At 43.6% G+C, this 16,442-nt stretch overlaps 1 protein-coding gene across 5 annotated transcripts in view; it reads left to right on the top strand.

The window, feature by feature from the left end:
• Positions 1–1,499: 1,499 nt before the first annotated feature.
• CCNY (cyclin Y) overlaps positions 1,500–16,442 on the top strand; it is a 235,079-nt gene continuing 220,136 nt past the window's right edge. Inside the window, exon 1 of one of the 5 annotated variants that reach the window (XM_026000812.2) lies at positions 1,500–1,784. In XM_026000812.2, the coding sequence (XP_025856597.1) occupies positions 1,631–1,784 (154 nt within the window). In that variant the 5' untranslated portion in view covers positions 1,500–1,630. Of the gene's footprint in view, positions 1,811–16,442 lie in introns of all 5 variants that reach the window. The other 4 variants (XM_072749172.1, XM_072749173.1, XM_072749177.1 and 1 more) reach the window with 4 other exon arrangements.

Here is a 16,442-nt window from a genome sequence, read left to right as displayed (position 1 = left end):
TGCTGATGATGTATTAGTTTCCCCAGCCCTTTTCTTCCCTTTCAGTGCTTGCATCTATCACTAACTTGTGCTGGGACCCTGGGCAAACCGAGCACTTCATCTTTTTGGGCTTCAAGTATCCCCAGATATAAATGAAGGGTCGCACCGTATTGTTTGTGTCCACAGCCGTTTTTCCCCCGAGTCTCCCCTGACTTGCTCACTATTTGGAAAGAATGGGAAGATCATTCTGCACCTTGAGGAGGTCCCTGTGGGGTGCTGGGAGGGCATGGAGCCCGCCCACCGTGGGCCAGGCACGTCCCGCCGCGTCCCGTGACCGCAGCTCACACGCTCAGGTGGCGCCGGTCTCCGCGGGACACACCCAGCGGCCCTGGAGGGCAAGGGCGGCGGCGGCGGCGTCTCCACAGTCACTTCCGACGAACTCGACGGTAGTGTCGCCCGGGACCCCCGAGGTTGACTCGCCCTCTGAAGCAAGGTCCGCAGCAAGTCCCGGCAAGACTCGAAACAGAAGCGAGAAATCCCCAATCCGGGTCCCGTTTCCTTTTAGATGCTTAAAACAGAACAGGACAAGACAAGACAATCCCTTTCCCGCCGTGTGCGAGACGGCGCCCGCGGCCCCAGCCTCTCCCCGCCCCGCCGCGGCCCCCGTCCCCGTCCCCCCCGCGGCCCCCGTCCCCGTCCCCCCGCGGCCCCCGTCCCCGTCCCCCCCGCGGCCCCCGTCCCCGTCCCCCCCGCGGCCCCCAGCCCCTCCTCCCGCTCCGTGCCCCGCCCCGCCCCTCCGCGGACTCGGGGACCCGGGGACCCGGGGACCCGGCCCGGCCCAGGGCGGAGCAGGCGCCGCGCACTTCTGGTCCGGGTGGGGGGCTCGGGGGAGGCGGAGGCGGAGGCGGAGGCGGAGGCCGCCGACACGCGGAGCTCCCACCGGCGGGGTCTGCGGCCCCCGCGCCCGCCTGGCTGAGGGCGGCCCCGACCCCGGCTCGCACTCGGCGCGCCGCCTCCTCGGCCGCCCATCTGCTTCCAGGGCAGAGGGAAGGGGCGGCGGCGGGGCGGGGCGGGGCGGGCGCCGCCGTAGGGGGCGGGGGCGGGGGCGAGCATCCTCGCTCGCCGCGCGGGGCTCCCCGGCTCCCCGCCTCCCGGCTCCCCCGCTCCCCCGCTCCCCGCGCCCGGCCCGAGGCCGTCCCGCCGCCCGCCCGCCGGCCCCGCCGCCCTGTCGAACCCGCGTCTCCGTCGCTTGAACCGGAAGCTGTTCGCAGGCCGCCGCCGCCGGGGACCCGGGCGCCGACCGGGAAGCGCGGGGGGTGAGGCGGCCTGCGCGGCGCCGCCCGCCATGGCCGCGGCGGGGTGAGCTGGGCTCGGCGGCCGCAGTCGCGCGGACCCGAGCGCCCTCCGCCGCGGACAGGCCCGCGGACCTGGGCGGGCGCGCAGCGAGGCAGGGGGGAGCCGGAGCCGCCGCTCGTCGCCGCAGCCGCCGCCGCCGCCGCCGCCGCCCATGGCGAGGACCCGCCGCCGCCGCCGCCGCTGACCCGGGGCCGGCCGCCGCTTCCGCCCCCTGCACGCCCCCGCCCGCGCCCCGCGCCCCGCGCCCCGGGCCCGGGAGGAAGGCGAGAGGCGCCGCAGCCGGGGGCCGCCGACGATGGGGAACACCACGTCGTGCTGCGTGTCGTCCAGCCCCAAGCTCCGCAGGAACGCGCACTCGCGGCTGGAGTCCTACCGGCCCGACACGGACCTGAGCCGCGAGGACACGGGCTGCAACCTGCAGCACATCAGCGACCGGGAGAACATCGACGGTGAGCCCCGCCGGCCTCTGCCCTCGGTCCGCAGCCTGGTCCCGGGACCCCGAGCGCGCGGCGGGGAGGAGCGCGGCCCGGGGGGGGGGGCGGCCCGGGGGAGCGCGGGGGGCGGGGGGCGGGGCGGGGCGGGGGCGGCCCGTGCTGGGCGGGGGCGGCCGGGAGCTTGCGGGCCCCGCGCGCCCGGTTCGTCTCGCTCGTCCTCTCGGAGGCGGAGGGATTGGATGCTACTTGGCGGAAATGAGTGAATCCCTGCTGGGAATCCGTCTCCCTAGAGCTGGGAGAACAGGGTTGGCGTGCCCCGGCTTCCCCCGGAAACTTACACATGGACCCCGTCGGGCAGTTCCTTATTTCCGTTAAAAACTTATTTTTTTTTTTTCTTTTTGTGGCTGGCGGGAGGTATGTGCAGGATTGGAGTGAACTAGATTCACCTGAATACTTGAAACACACACACAACAAACTCAGTTGTCATCAAACGGTTTGGAGACAGCTCTGGGTTGTCACCCGGGGTCTGCCTGGCGCGGAACCCTGCCCTGTGGGTTTCTGATTGAGCAGAGTGATGGGTGGACCAGTGTCTGTAAGGGAGGATAAAGGACTGACCGCTGCACCTGGTGATGTGTATTCATTCATATTATTGGTTCCACAGCATATTCCTTAGTACTAGTTTATCCTTAAGCTACCTGGCTTATCATGGATAGGTAGTTTATGCATCATGCTTGAATTTACATAATTTTCAACTTAAAATGTGAACTTGCAAATATATTCTTAATGCAACGTGATTTTCTTTTTTTAACCCCCAAATCTTCATACAGTTGGTGTAGTTCAACTAAGATGAAAAATTTCTCGTCTGAATGAATTGACACAACTCTATTAGAAGGCAGCTTTACAATGGAGAATTCCCTCTAGTATGGAAAACCAAATTTAAACTCTGCTAAAGGAAAGGATTTTCTCATTGTTTGGCCTCTTTTAATTTTTTCTAAATAGTGATGTCATCTCTGCAGGACAGCAACTTTATTAAAGGAGTACTGTATCTTAAAGGCACTAATGTAACATCTGGTTTATAGTAGGCACTTAGCAAATTAGGGTTCCATGTGATAATTCTGGTGTAGTTATAATAGATTTCCATTATCTCAACCTACTCTTTAGATGTCTTTGAACTACAGTTATACTTTAAATTAATGCACTTAAAGTCATCTAGAAGGGTGTTAAAGTCTGGACTGTCTTGATGATTGGTATGGTCCAAGCAGTTGAAAGAAATGTGTAGTATATAGTACCGATTTTAATAAGTATTATATTTTAAAGGAATGAATGAATACAGGAGTTTATTATAGAAAGCCATTACCGAGTCTTATACAACACTGACAGGCAAAAAACATTTGGAAATAATTTCTCCATGCTGTGCACTAATATTAGGAGGAAGCTTTATGTTTTAAATACAAATTTAAAAAATACAGGAAGATGTATATTTCTTAGAGCCAAGCTGCATGCTATTACTGACTATAGTAAGGAAATGAGAGGAAAAAAGTAATTATGACCAGGTATTTGGCACTACGTCTTAGAAGGATTTTGCTAGACAAAAAGAGAATAGTATTATGTGTTCTTTCATTTGTAAGAAATCTAAGATTTGGTCTCAAGTAGTTTTGAGAAAACTTCAGAAGACCACCAAATCTGGTTTTGGAATTTCAGGATAGTTTAAGACACTCTCGGGCATGTTAAAAAGATTTCTAATCTAAGCTTGTACTGTCTTCTTGCTCCAGAATTTAGTTCATATGATGATGTTAGTTTATTTATTTATTTTTTAAAAAAGATTGTATTGATTTATTCATGAGAATACACAGAGAGGAGAAAGAGAGAGAGAGAGGCAGAGACACAGGCAGAGGGAGAAGCAGGCTCCATGCACCGGGAGCCCGACGCGCTACTCGATCCCGGGTCTCCAGGATCACGCCCTGGGCTGAAGGCGCTGCTAAACTGCTGAGCCACCCGGGCTGCCCTGATGATGTTAGTTTGAACCGAAATACTAATTCACATTTATTTATTTATCTACTCATTCATTCATGGGAGACAGAGAGAGGCAGAGACATAGGCAGAGGGAGAAGCAGGCTCCCTGCATGGAACCCAATGTGGGACTCCATCCCAGGACCCTGCCATCATGCCCGAGCCAAAGGCAGATGCTCAACCACTGAGCCACACAGGCATCCCCTAATCTACTATCTAAACGATATTTTCTCTGCCAAATTCAATAAATAATACTTCTAGGATTTACCTATAATATGTTTCTCAACACTGGTTTCAATTACACCAGAAATCTAGGCCTTGGTGTTAGTATGTTTAAAGCTCTCCAGGTAATTCGAAGATATAGGTAGGATTGAGAATCCCTGGTTGGATAAGTCTGTTGTTCAAGGACATTTTCCATAGAAATTCATTCAGTATCAAGCTGGGAGAAGAGAACAACAGATTTAAGTTAAATAGCATATAGAAATAGCATATTGGTATAGATTTTGACTTCTGAATTATATTGATAGGTGATTAGTAAACATTTAAAAACTACTACTGAAGCATTCTTTATTCTAGTATATAACAACTGAAGTGCTCAAGTACCATCTTTATTCCTAAAGACATCTCAGATAGAATTGAAGATTCAGAGGAGTTCATGGGGCTTCTGTGATAGGTCAGTTTCTTAAAATCACAGAGGCATAAGGTTTGAATTTATGTTTTCCCTGCTCAAAACACAATGGGTAATATTTGTCCTATAGTGTTTCAGTGACTGAGTCAGGGCAGTTAGGGCAGTTAGGTTTCTGTGACACCTACCAGCAACTTGTCCTGTCTTTGTACTCAAAGTACAAAGTACTTTGTGGTGTTAGGTAATTCATGTTTTTGGAAATGTATATGAGACTCATCAACTAACTCCCTAGGTATTTCTTATAAAATTATTCTGGGATTGAGAAATAACAAAAAGACTTAACGACAGTGGTAGTAATGCTTGTAGCCCTTAGATATTGTTTGCTCTGTGCCAGATGCTGCTCTGCTTGTTAGTATTCACAATAACCCTATGGATAATATTGTCCTTTCTTTAAGACAAAAAGTGAGGCAGAGAGAGGAGAAATGACTTGCCCAAAGTCATACGGTCAGTAATTGACATATAGAAACTTCCACCCCGATGTTTCTATCAGCAATGGCCACAATAGCCAAACTGTGGAAGGAGCCTCAGTGTCCATCGAAAGATGAATGGATAAAGAAGATGTGGTTTATGTATACAATGGAATATTACTCAGCAATTAGAAACGACAAATACCCACCATTTGCTTCAACGTGGATGGAACTGGAGGGTATTATGCTGAGTGCAGTAAGTCAATCGGAGGACAAACAGTGTATGTTCTCATTCATTTGGGGAATATAAATAATAGTGAAAGGGAATATAAAGGAAGGGAAAAGAAATGTTGGGAAATATCAGGAAGGGAGACAGAACATAAAGACTCCTAACTCGGGGAAACAAACTAGGGGTGGTGGAAGGGGAGGAGGGCGGGTGTTGGAGGGGAATGGGTGACGGGCACTGAGGTGGACACTTGACGGGATGAGCACTGGGTGTTTCTCTGTATGTTGGTAAATTGAACACCAATAAAAATTAATTTAAAAAACAATTAAAAAAAAAACAATGCTCAAAAAAAAAAAAAAAAAGAAACTTCCCATTGTTGCTTGATTAGCTATCAAACATTAATTAGTCCTGGGGTTGCTTTCTAGGGTAAAGTGTGTGTCTTTGCAGTCTTAGCCACAGTTTCTCTGAAAAGAAACCTCTGTCTTCAATAGACTGGTCTTCCCCGATTAGATTATTTCTGTAGGAGAGAAAAAGGGGTGGACTTAAAAGAGAATTTAAGGTTAATTGAGACTAAGTGAATCAGGAGAGAATGCCTGTAACATCTAGTTTGCCTCACAATAATTGCCGGCAGTTTCATTCTGTGTAGATCAGCTGTTCTCTCTGACAACCCAGTTTCTCCATCATCCTGTATCCAATCTGCTAGGAAAGAATGGCTCTCAACCTTCAAATTACATCCAGAATCTAACCACTTAAACCTCTCCTGCTGCTCATCTGAGCTAAGCCACCTAACTGATCTCCCTGCTTCTACCTTTGCCCACTACAGTCTGTTCTCAGCATAGCAGCCATGGAGAGATCCTTTTAAAAACTTTTAACATGTGACTCCTCTGCTGTAAAACTGCAGTGACTCCTTATTTCATACCAAGTAAAAGCTTTACAATGGACTTTTACCATGGATGGAGTCATTACAATGGACTTCAGAGCTCTGTGTGAGCTGCCTGCTTTCTTCACTCAACTCGTTAGCTCACTCTGGGTACACTGGCATCCATCCTTCAGTGCTGTTCCTTGAATACACCTGACATGCTTTCACCCCAAGGACTTTGTTCTGTCCCTTTGCCTGGAATATTTTTCTTTGTTTCCTCTTGGCTAACTCTCTTGACTGCTTACAGTCTTGGTTCATGCCTCCTTCTTTTCAGTGAGGCCTTCCTCACCACCTCCTTTAACATCTCTCCTGTTACCTCATCAGCAGTTCTAGTATACATTCTCTGAAATACTGTTTCTTTCTTAGAAATCATCTGTAATATACATTGTAAGTATATACATATATAATAACTATTTTTATCTACTACTATGTAAATTTCAATAGAACATTTTTGTTTGCTGTTGTAACCTAAGTGCCTTTTACCCTGAAGACGCTCTGTATTTGAATGAATGAGTGAAGCCAACAACTTAAGGATGTTGGAGTCAAAGTAACATCATGTGTATTTATTGCATGAGAAAAGCAGGAGGGAAGTAGAGAAAGACCAAGACTTGTAATAATGAAAGTAGAGTGGATATGAAACTTTTTGGTTTTGTTTGTGTTTTAACCTGAGAGTAGGGTGAAATCCTGAAAATGAAGCTTAAAGGTTATAAAGCATAACAAAAGAAAAAAAAAAAAAACTAACCTGAAATAAACCATGGCTAATGGTAGTCTGTTTAACAACGTGATATATTTAGTTTTTTTTTCCTTATCTGTTCAGATGAATGGCTTTAGCTGTGGCCTTACATCCTTAAAGATCAAAATGAGGCCAAAATGCTTTATAGACCAAAAAGTACTAATAAACATATGCAATGTTTATGCATATGCATAAATATGCATACACATATGCATATTGCAACATAGGCAATTTAGCCACTCTTGGTGATTTTCTTTATTAAATGTGAAGTGTTCTAGGATATACAGCAATTAGTGTTTTAACTTCCTATAGTCAGAGAAACTAGAAGCCTAAGGGGCTTATCCTAGGTCTGGGAAGGGTAGCTAGAAAAAAAATGCACTCACTGTTACAAGAGTTGGGGGAGAAAGAAGCAATTTATAATCTAAGCACGTTATTTTATTAGCTTAAATGACTGATCTTGGTTTCTTTGGGTATATGCAGTGTCATCTCTTTGGATTTCTTCTTGTGTCTCAGACCCACTGACCATTTCCAGCCTGATGGGCAAAACTCTATCTGTGGATTTTCATTCCATACTAAGATATATTAGCTGCACTGCCTGCAAGATTTGTGGAGACACTCTGACTGAGCATGGACTGACATGTATTAGGCAGATTGGAGAGGTGCATGTTAAAGGTTTGCGGAGGGGGCCATTCTCCAAAGCACTGATGAGGAATCCACAACCTTTACTTAGTTATTTTCCTTTCTAGTTTAGAGTCTCGGAGTCATTTACTCTCACCCTCATTTTACAGATAAGTAAACTGAATCTTGGAGAGGTACAGTTTCCTGCCCAGTTCATGCAGAGCATGGACAAGGGTAGTAGAATTTACTGTGTGCTAACTTTGGCCCAAGTGCTATGCTAATTACTTGACCTGTGTTATCTTTTTTAATCTTTATATCATTCTTCCTGTTTTACAGGGGAGAAAATTGAGACTGGAATGGTTAAGAAATTTGCTCACGGTCTCATAGCTAGTTAGTGTCAGGGTTAGGATTCAATCTATTACTTGCGAGAGCTCCACATCTCAACGGCCCTGTGACAGCTAGTTAGGGAATGACCTGGGTCTAGAAACTGACCCCTGTCCTGTGCCTGGCCCGTGTCCACTTTGCTTTAAAACATTCATTCATCGTCTGTACGCTTTGAGCTAGCAATACTTTGTGATTAGGATTTTTACTTTTCTGCCTGCTTTTTGAAAGAGGCAAAGATTAAATAATTTTGTAGAGGGATCCCTGGGTGGCGCAGCGGTTTGGCGCTTGTCTTTGGCCCAGGGCGCGATCCTGGAGACCCGGGATCGAATCCCACATCAGGCTCCCGGTGCATGGAGCCTGCTTCTCCCTCTGCCTATGTCTCTGCCTCTCTCTCTCTCTCTCTGTGACTATCATAAATAAATAAAAATTAAAAAAAAATAATTTTGTAGAATGGTAGATTTTCTCACCCTTTTCTACAAAGCGGAGTGTCTTTATTATCTTAAGGAGATAAATTACTTCCACATTTCTGGCTGAAGTTAACACAAAGATTGAATTCATTCCTATCTAGGAAGGGGTACAACCAAACGGAAAGAAATAAGGTGTAAGACATGTGAGTGGCATTGAAATTCTGTTTTAGTCACACCAGGTCAGGGATGTAGCTCCAAGTATGTCATATTGGGCTTACTTTCAGGAAGCAGCATTTGGTATTTTTCACAAGAGTGCTCTTGATGGTATCATGCTTGTCATACCTCAAAGGATGAATCCTTTCATGAGTCAACATATAGGCAGCAGAGGTGAGTCCATAGTAGCGGATATCATGCATTCAGTATCATTTTCAGCTTGTAGTTGGAAGGAAGGAGAGAGTTCATGTTCCCTGCCACATTTTGCATCATCTTGGAACATTGAGTAGTTTGTTGCTGGGAGTCTTGGTCAGAAACCGTTTCTTCTCTGTGCTCTGAGACTCAACAGTATTCTGCCCTGTGTCTCCTGAAGAATGAGGTAGGACTTAATAAGGATAAATCCAGGACAGGGTCTTCTTAATATGGGACCTCCATCTTGCTGAGCCTCACTTTCCTCGCTGCTTGAGAAGAATGTGCTTAAAATTACTGCCTAGCCTTATACCCTGAGGTACCTAAAATAAAAACCAAAATGAGGCTAAAATGCTTAATAAACCAGAAAGTACTCGATGAATGTATGTTATTATGAACACAGTACTCATGTTGATGTTCTTGCATGAAATATTGTGTTGCAAGATCTACAGTAACTGTGTTTGAACTTTCCATAAGCAGAGAAGCTAGAAGCCTGAGGGGCTCATCCTAACAGAGACATCAGTGTAGTGAGGGTTCATAAGATGGTGCCAGAAGGATAACTGGAATTTTAAAGTGGATAGGATGAGGTTATATAGAGCTGTATGACCTTGAATGGGAAGCTTGCTGGCTGTAGAAGTTGGAATAGGAATACGACTCTTTCAAACATTTATTGGTTTTCTGGGTTGCATCTCTCCAGAGTCACACCATGGTGTCATATAGTGAGCAGTGGTACTCCTGGAGGGAATGGAGCCCACCCAGCTAGTCCGCTGACTGTGTCATGGGAAGGAAGTTCCTAGGAATGGTAATATGTATCCTTAAGTGAAGGCTGAGGGAAGGGTGCTTTTTTTTTTTTTTTAATTCTTCAGAGAAGGTTTTAAGGCATAAATTTATTGTATTAAAATACTGCTTTAAGTAAAGGGGAATTCATGCACTGAAAAATGAGCTCAAATAGCCCAAAACAGGTTATTGGCTGTTTGTAGCCATTTCTTTCCAGAAGTCTAGCTAGATTCACAATTGCAGAGAGCTCTAACCCACTTTTCCTTTCCTTTTCTTGGCCCATTTATGCTGTTTGTAGTTGTTTTCTATGGCTCTTTTACTTCTTCTAGTGCCTCTTTTTGCTGTCTGCCTCTTGGAGGAAAGGGATGTTTCAAAGCTTCAATTGAGGGTTGACTCACAAATTGACAGATACTTCAGATCAACAAGATTTTGCCTGGAAAGTCTTGGTGAATTTGAGAAAAGAGATCATCTCAGGGGTTGGTTAGCTACAGACTACTACACTCTGGACATCTCTGTTACCTTGCCAGGAAGGTTGCTTTAAAATACTGGATTGGAAAACCTTGAAGTCTTTTTTTCTTCACCTTTGTCAGAATATTGACATTTTATATATTAATTTTGATTTTGTCAAGAACTTTTATTTTTTTATTTTTTATTTTAAGGAACTTTTATTTTTGATTTGTTTTTTTAGTATGGCCAAAAAGTTGAACATAAGAAGTAATAAAAAGGGAGTTCTAAAATATTTGGACGATGCTAACATTTCTGGGCTAAGTGTCTACTTTCCCATAGTTATACTACTTTGATAAAAAATTATTGTTAAGTTGGTTAACAATAATCTGTAGCCACATTACCTACTACATATAATTTTAATTCCTGGGTCATCACTTTGTGATCTTTACTCCCTACTTGGGATATAGCGGGGCTTCATTGGGTATGATAATTGTGGGTTCCATGCTCAGCATAGCTTTACTAGCATCTGTAGACATGTCAGCTGGCTTTTGGCACTGAGAAAAGTACAGCTGGAGTACACTAAAGATAATTGTTAGCAACTGCAATTGCATCCTTGCCAGTTTGCTTTGTGAGCCTTGTAGAAAATCTTAGTTGGATGATGAAATGCAAGTCACTTCTATTTTGGACACCTCTGATTATAGACCTTCTGGCTTTAAGGAGGAAGTATAGGAAATACCCTGCATGAGAGTTCATATGTAATATAGCTGTGTGTTGCAAACCCGTGGATGTGTTTAAAACATTTTATAAACAGATTCTTTCCTGTGATTGGTTGCTTCTGTTCTTGGTGGGCAAAAAGGGAAAAAGAAGTTATTAAAAGTATTTTGATTATATTTGGTAAACTCTTTGTTTCACTGCAAATTTACCATTAATCAGAGGAATTAGTGCATGCATGGATGGGTTAAAACATCTGTTTTTTGTCTCTCAAGAAAAGATTTCACTCTAAATTTAGCATTCTGTCCATTAGTGAATCTACAGTTTTTAAGGATATTAATTGATTACATCTATTCCATTAAGTGTAATCATAATCATCCTTTAAGCTATCTCTGGCTTTTAGGTATGGATCCAGACTTTTTTTTTTTAATTTTTATTTATTTATGATAGTCACACACACACACACACACACACACACACACACACACAGAGAGAGAGGCAGAGACACAGGCAGAGGGAGAAGCAGGCTCCATGCACCGGGAGCCGGACGTGGGATTCGATCCTGGGTCTCCAGGATCGCTCCCTGGGCCAAAGGCAGGCGCCAAACCGCTGCGCCACCCAGGGACCCCTGGATCCAGACTTTGTGTAGTTGCTTAAAAGAGTAGGTTTTAGGGCTTCTGTGTACCTAGTCAAAGTCCAGGTTGAGAAATGAAGTTGTGATGCCATGTTTAATTCAGTTTCAAAAATTTCAAACTCACAAATTCATCAGAGATTACTTTATTTACACTGAGGATTACTTTTGAAAGTTTATATGGGTAATTTTATTTTCCCACAGCCTCCAGCTATGTGTAAGTGATGGACTGTTATTTTAATGTGTAGTTTTGCTTGAAAAACTAGCATGGGTAAAACAGGGTTTATTATAGCATTAGAGATCACCTTCTGCCTCCTGAAAGCTAAAGTTGATGTTACTGAAGAGATACAGATCGTTTATTCACTTTAACTTGAACATATATTTGATCCTTTTCTACATAAAATAAATCTGTCTGATTTTTTTTCCATTTCTTTAATTTTGTAGGAAGTGCAGAGGAAGCCTAGCAAAGCCGGTATTCAAATGTGTGACTTTTAAGTATTAACCACTTAGGGATAAATTTAAGAGATGGGAAACATATTCTTGCTTTGCAAACCATTTGCTTCTGTGGAAGATGGTTTTTTTTCTGACAGGCCATGTATCTTAAGCACCATGCAAGCTCTTTGAGCACGCTTGGCTGTTTGTAGAGCTCTCTTCTGCAGTAGGAGGGTTACTTGGTAACTCAAGTTAGGAAGCTGTTGGCAGCCTCTGGGTGTTGAGCAGAGGAGGTGGGGAGGAACTGTGGCAGCATCGTTAAGATGGGACCCAGGTGCAAGACAGCACAGCATGCCTTGTAATAGCCTAGCAAGGCCCTGAGACGTAAGAAATAGGCATCAGAAGTGGATTGGTTGCTTTTATATTGGGTGATGTTTGGGTGCCTCTGCATCGTTGAGAATGATTTGAGATGGATAGTAAGCCTGGCAGTGACTTTCAGAATTGAGAGAGATGTTCTGCTGGGAGAGGAATTCTGACATGAAACCAGAAAACTTGATATCCAGACAATATATTTTTCTTTCATTTAACTAATAAGTATTTTTGAGAGAACATTTGTTGAGTTTTTTGAAAATGAAATTTATTATTGTGCCTGGGTATTTATAAGACAACACTGTGATAGGACTAGAAGGAAAGAATGAAAGGAATTGTGGGAAGGAGTGTTTGGCTGAAGTGAAAATTTGGCTGAGTTACCTTTGAAAGGCTCACGTCAGTAGGTAAGTGTGACATTAGTCTGCTAGATGGCAGCCAGCTACCTCCACGTAGGCATGGCTTAATGCAGCCTTGTCCTTGCCCCCCAGTCTCCATTGTTCTCAGATTAGATCTGTGTATTCACTTTGGGCATGGAATGTTGATAGTTCAAGGCATCAGATGAATGCTTTTCCCTTTTCTTTCTGTATCTGGCTTTAATTAATATGATTCGAAATACGGTGTCAAACTGCAATATTGATGTCCAGTAGAGAAGGACAGTCTATAAATTGCCTATATAATTTTTGGTTTTTTAGTCCTCACAGTAACATTCATAAATGGGTTTTATCTTGTTTAGTCATATTCACGTGTGAAAGTATGTTCACTGAGCCTAGCTTCTTAGTGTAAAATTCAGGAACCCTTTCAGTAAAGCAGGAGTCTTAAGCTATATCAGAGTTTCTCAACCTTGGCATTGATATTTTGGACAGGATAATTCTTTGTTGGTGATGAGGGCTGCCCTGTCCATTGTAAGATATTTAGCAGCATCACTGCATCTACTCAGTAGATGCTGGTAGCATCTTCCTATCCCCAGTCATGACACCAAACATGTCTCCTTGCATTGCCAAATATAATTTCCCTAAGGAGGCAACTCTCCTTCTACTTCCCCTGAGAACCATTGAATTCAAGGTGAAAAGGAAACAGTAAAGCAACTTCCAAATGGTTTGCTGTGTCCCTGGCTTTGACACATTCAGGCAGGGGGTGGGGGTGGGGTGGGGTGTAGAACTTCATAGACTCTAGGCTGCGCAGCTCCAAGGGGTGATCTGGACTTGATGTGATCTATGCTCTGCCCTCCTCCCCCAGCTTTGCAAAGGGTTGCATTGTTCATTTGAACTCATTAGAACTAGCATCCTGTTCTAAGATGGACAGGAAAGACGTTGCTTGCAAATCTAACAATGGCTGGTTAGGATAGCTTTCTGTGTGTACCAGAAGGTGTGTAAATTCTTTACTTGAATTCAAAAATGAATTAAAAAAATCACTTAATTTTCTTCCTTTATGATTTCTCTTCTTTTCTTTTCTTTTTCCTCTAGTTTCTCTTTCTTTTTAGTGTAATATACAAAAAGGTATGGTAAGTTTTTCTTCTTTTAGCCAACAGTTTTTATTTTTTACTCAGTTTTAAAAATCAGCTAGTTCTGTGTGTGGGTTTTCATATTTTATAGTACTAACAGTAGAATTTCCTTTTGAGAATCTGTTTTGATGAGGAATATAAAAATGGAATGCCTGTTAGAAGCTGTAATTCTTTGATCTGACTGTGTTTTCTGCAGTAGCTTTGGCTGGGTTTGACAAGTGTTCAGTACAATTTAGTATTTTTGTGGACCTTTTGAAATCTCAACCAACAGCTTGACGACGTGGCCTCCTGAGGTGAACAGAATGGGTGTTTGATTCAGCTGTTTGATATTTAAGAACATCTTAGAAACATTGGGGGACAAAAAACCTCTTGGTTGCATCTGTGTTGCATTGTTATACTCTTAAGGAAACATATTTAGGGAGGTACCTATTTCAGTTATTTGATTTCAGGAGTCACTTTCTTTACCTGAGGGCACTTCTGCTGGAATAAGGAAATGCTGGTATTGGCTTCTTGAAATAGAGGTTGAAGATTCAACTCTTGATTTGTAGCTTATCTAGAGGAAAAATGCTCCAAAAAATGTGGTGGTGCTGTATTCCTGACAGACATTTCCTCTAAAAATATTTGAACTCAAAATGTCAGTCCCTTAGATATAAAAGTGTAAAGATACAAATGGAAGTGACTTGAAAAAAAATTTTTTTTAAAAAGATTTTATTTATTAGAGAGAGAGAGAGCATGCATAAGTGGTGGGCAGAGGGAGAAGCAGACTCCCCAATGAGCAGGGATCCCAGTGCGGGGCTCCATCCCAGGACCCCCAGGATCAGGACCTGAGCTGAAGGCAGATGCTCAACCGACTGAGCCATCCAGGCACCCCTGGAAGTGATTCATGAAGTTGAAGATATTTTCCAAAAGCCTGAGGTTTGAAAATGTATAGTCAAGCCCTTCTGTGTCCATATAGCACCTATTATTTGTTAGGAAACGTTATCATTATAAAAGTACAGCTATTCATTTAGAGAGGTGGTTTTCAGCACCCTTGTTAGAAAACACAGGGAAACTGGGTTGCTGGAGCCATTAGTCTGAGATTGAAAAGGCTCTTGGGAGAATGGTGGGAAGACCAAGTCCTCGGTGCTGTGACTATTTCTGGGGCTGTGAGTGTCTGCAGAACCATTTAGTAGCATTATTGGGAGTCATAAGAAGGAACCGCTTCTTGTTCATTTGGCACACCTGGAAGGGATATGGAAGATAAACTCATTAGATCATATTAAGCCATGCAGAAACAGCTAGACCTTGGTTATATTCTCTCTTTTCTTTTTGTATTCTCCAAAGTGACATTAAGTATTGTTTTAAGGGTGAATCTAAAGTTTAACCAACCCTAGTGTATATGCCTGTTGCCGTGAAATGAAGTCTCTCAGGGAAGGTCTAGCCTTACCCAAGTTAAATGTATTGAGTTCTTTCATTTGGTTTTCAAATGCAAATGTATACAAAGCCTATTTGCACGAAATGAAAATAGGACAAAACATATTTTGTACTACTTACATAAGGGCTCTTGGCATGGGGACCAGGGGCATAAATCTGAAACAGAAAATTATGGTTATAGACTATTTAAGATATTTTCATTTTAAGCATACAAAAGCATTGGAACAAGATGAACAAAAATGCTTCTTGTTAGGTGCCTTTAGAGGACCTCTTTTGGTGAACGGGTAACTAGCTCATTATTAAGGTATTGTGAGTAAAGGGGTATTTATAATGAATGGAAATTATATTCTCTTAATAAAGACCAATGCTGCTTTGAATGTCTTTAGCTTAACATTTTTTGGAGCCATTTCTCATTGTACAGTTTGGTGTTTCAGTTTAGCCAGCTTATGATGGGAATGATCACAGAGATCTAAGTTAGCTGTGTTGTTTGTTTCTGACTGTCTAAATAATTCATCTTATTTTCAGTACTGTTATAAGATAGATGCTTGGTATATGATGTTTTGGCCTTTATTTCACTTTTTTTATTCCATTTTTTATCTAGAATACTTGTCTCTTGCTATTGATTTTTTATTTGAAAATAACCGTTAATCCTGATGGTGGGATCAGTGTGTGAGGTGGCTGAAAACTGAGCACAAAATTATTATTACTATTTTTTTCCCGGAGTCCAGAAGTGGTGACAGGTTTTCATTTGGATTTCTCGCTGTAGATAAAGAGATTGTATTAAGCAGAATGCTATTACTGTAAGGGCCTAGGCAAGCAGAGAAGTTACAGGAATTCCTTTCCTTTTAAATTAACATTTTAGTAAGTGGTAAATCCCTTATGTGGAAATGATTCTAGAATGTGTTCTCTTCAACCACAGAGAGAAGATGTTGGAGAGAAAATGGAATTCAGTAGGCAAGTCTTGGCTGAGAGATGCTTATTTTCTAATGCTTTAGGGGGGAATTCGGTGCCTGCAATGAGGCTCAGAGTCATGGCTACTGTGGTCAGTCCATAGGTGTGCTGGCTCTGCAGAGGGGCCATTTTTAAGAAGTGTGAGAATTTGATTGCCTCCCACCCCCGCAGGAGTTTAAGGTTCAGTTCTTCATTAGGTCAACAAACAAAAAGTTCCTCCCAAGTACTAAGTTCCATGTTCCCCACTGGATGCTGGGAATGCAAGATCAATATAACTTGGACCTTGCCCTTAAGGTCCTAATGATCTTTTAAGGGGAGACAGATATGCAAATGGATGATTGCAGTATACAGAGATAGAAGGGCAGCCAGAGTGATTACCTCTGTCCTGGTTGATGAGGAGATGTGGTCAGAGAAGGCTATGGCAAGGGCAAGAGGGATGGGAGTGGGGAAGAGGCAGGAAGTGTGCTGCAGGCAGAAGGAAACTCTGTTTTTGAAAGGTGCCAGGGTGGATTGGCACATAGGTTAATTCTGAAGTCAGTACAGAATGTGGAACTTGTTGGTGGCTTAATTCCCAAACATCTTATGTAATGAATTATGCACATTTAGAAGACATTGATTCTAAAAGATTTCATAATTGATGGATGTGGAGA

Source organism: Vulpes vulpes, chromosome 2 (genome assembly GCF_048418805.1).
Source record: "Vulpes vulpes isolate BD-2025 chromosome 2, VulVul3, whole genome shotgun sequence".
Taxonomy (NCBI): domain Eukaryota; kingdom Metazoa; phylum Chordata; class Mammalia; order Carnivora; family Canidae; genus Vulpes; species Vulpes vulpes.
Note: the sequence above shows the minus strand (reverse complement) of the source record. Positions and strands in the feature narration are given on the sequence as shown.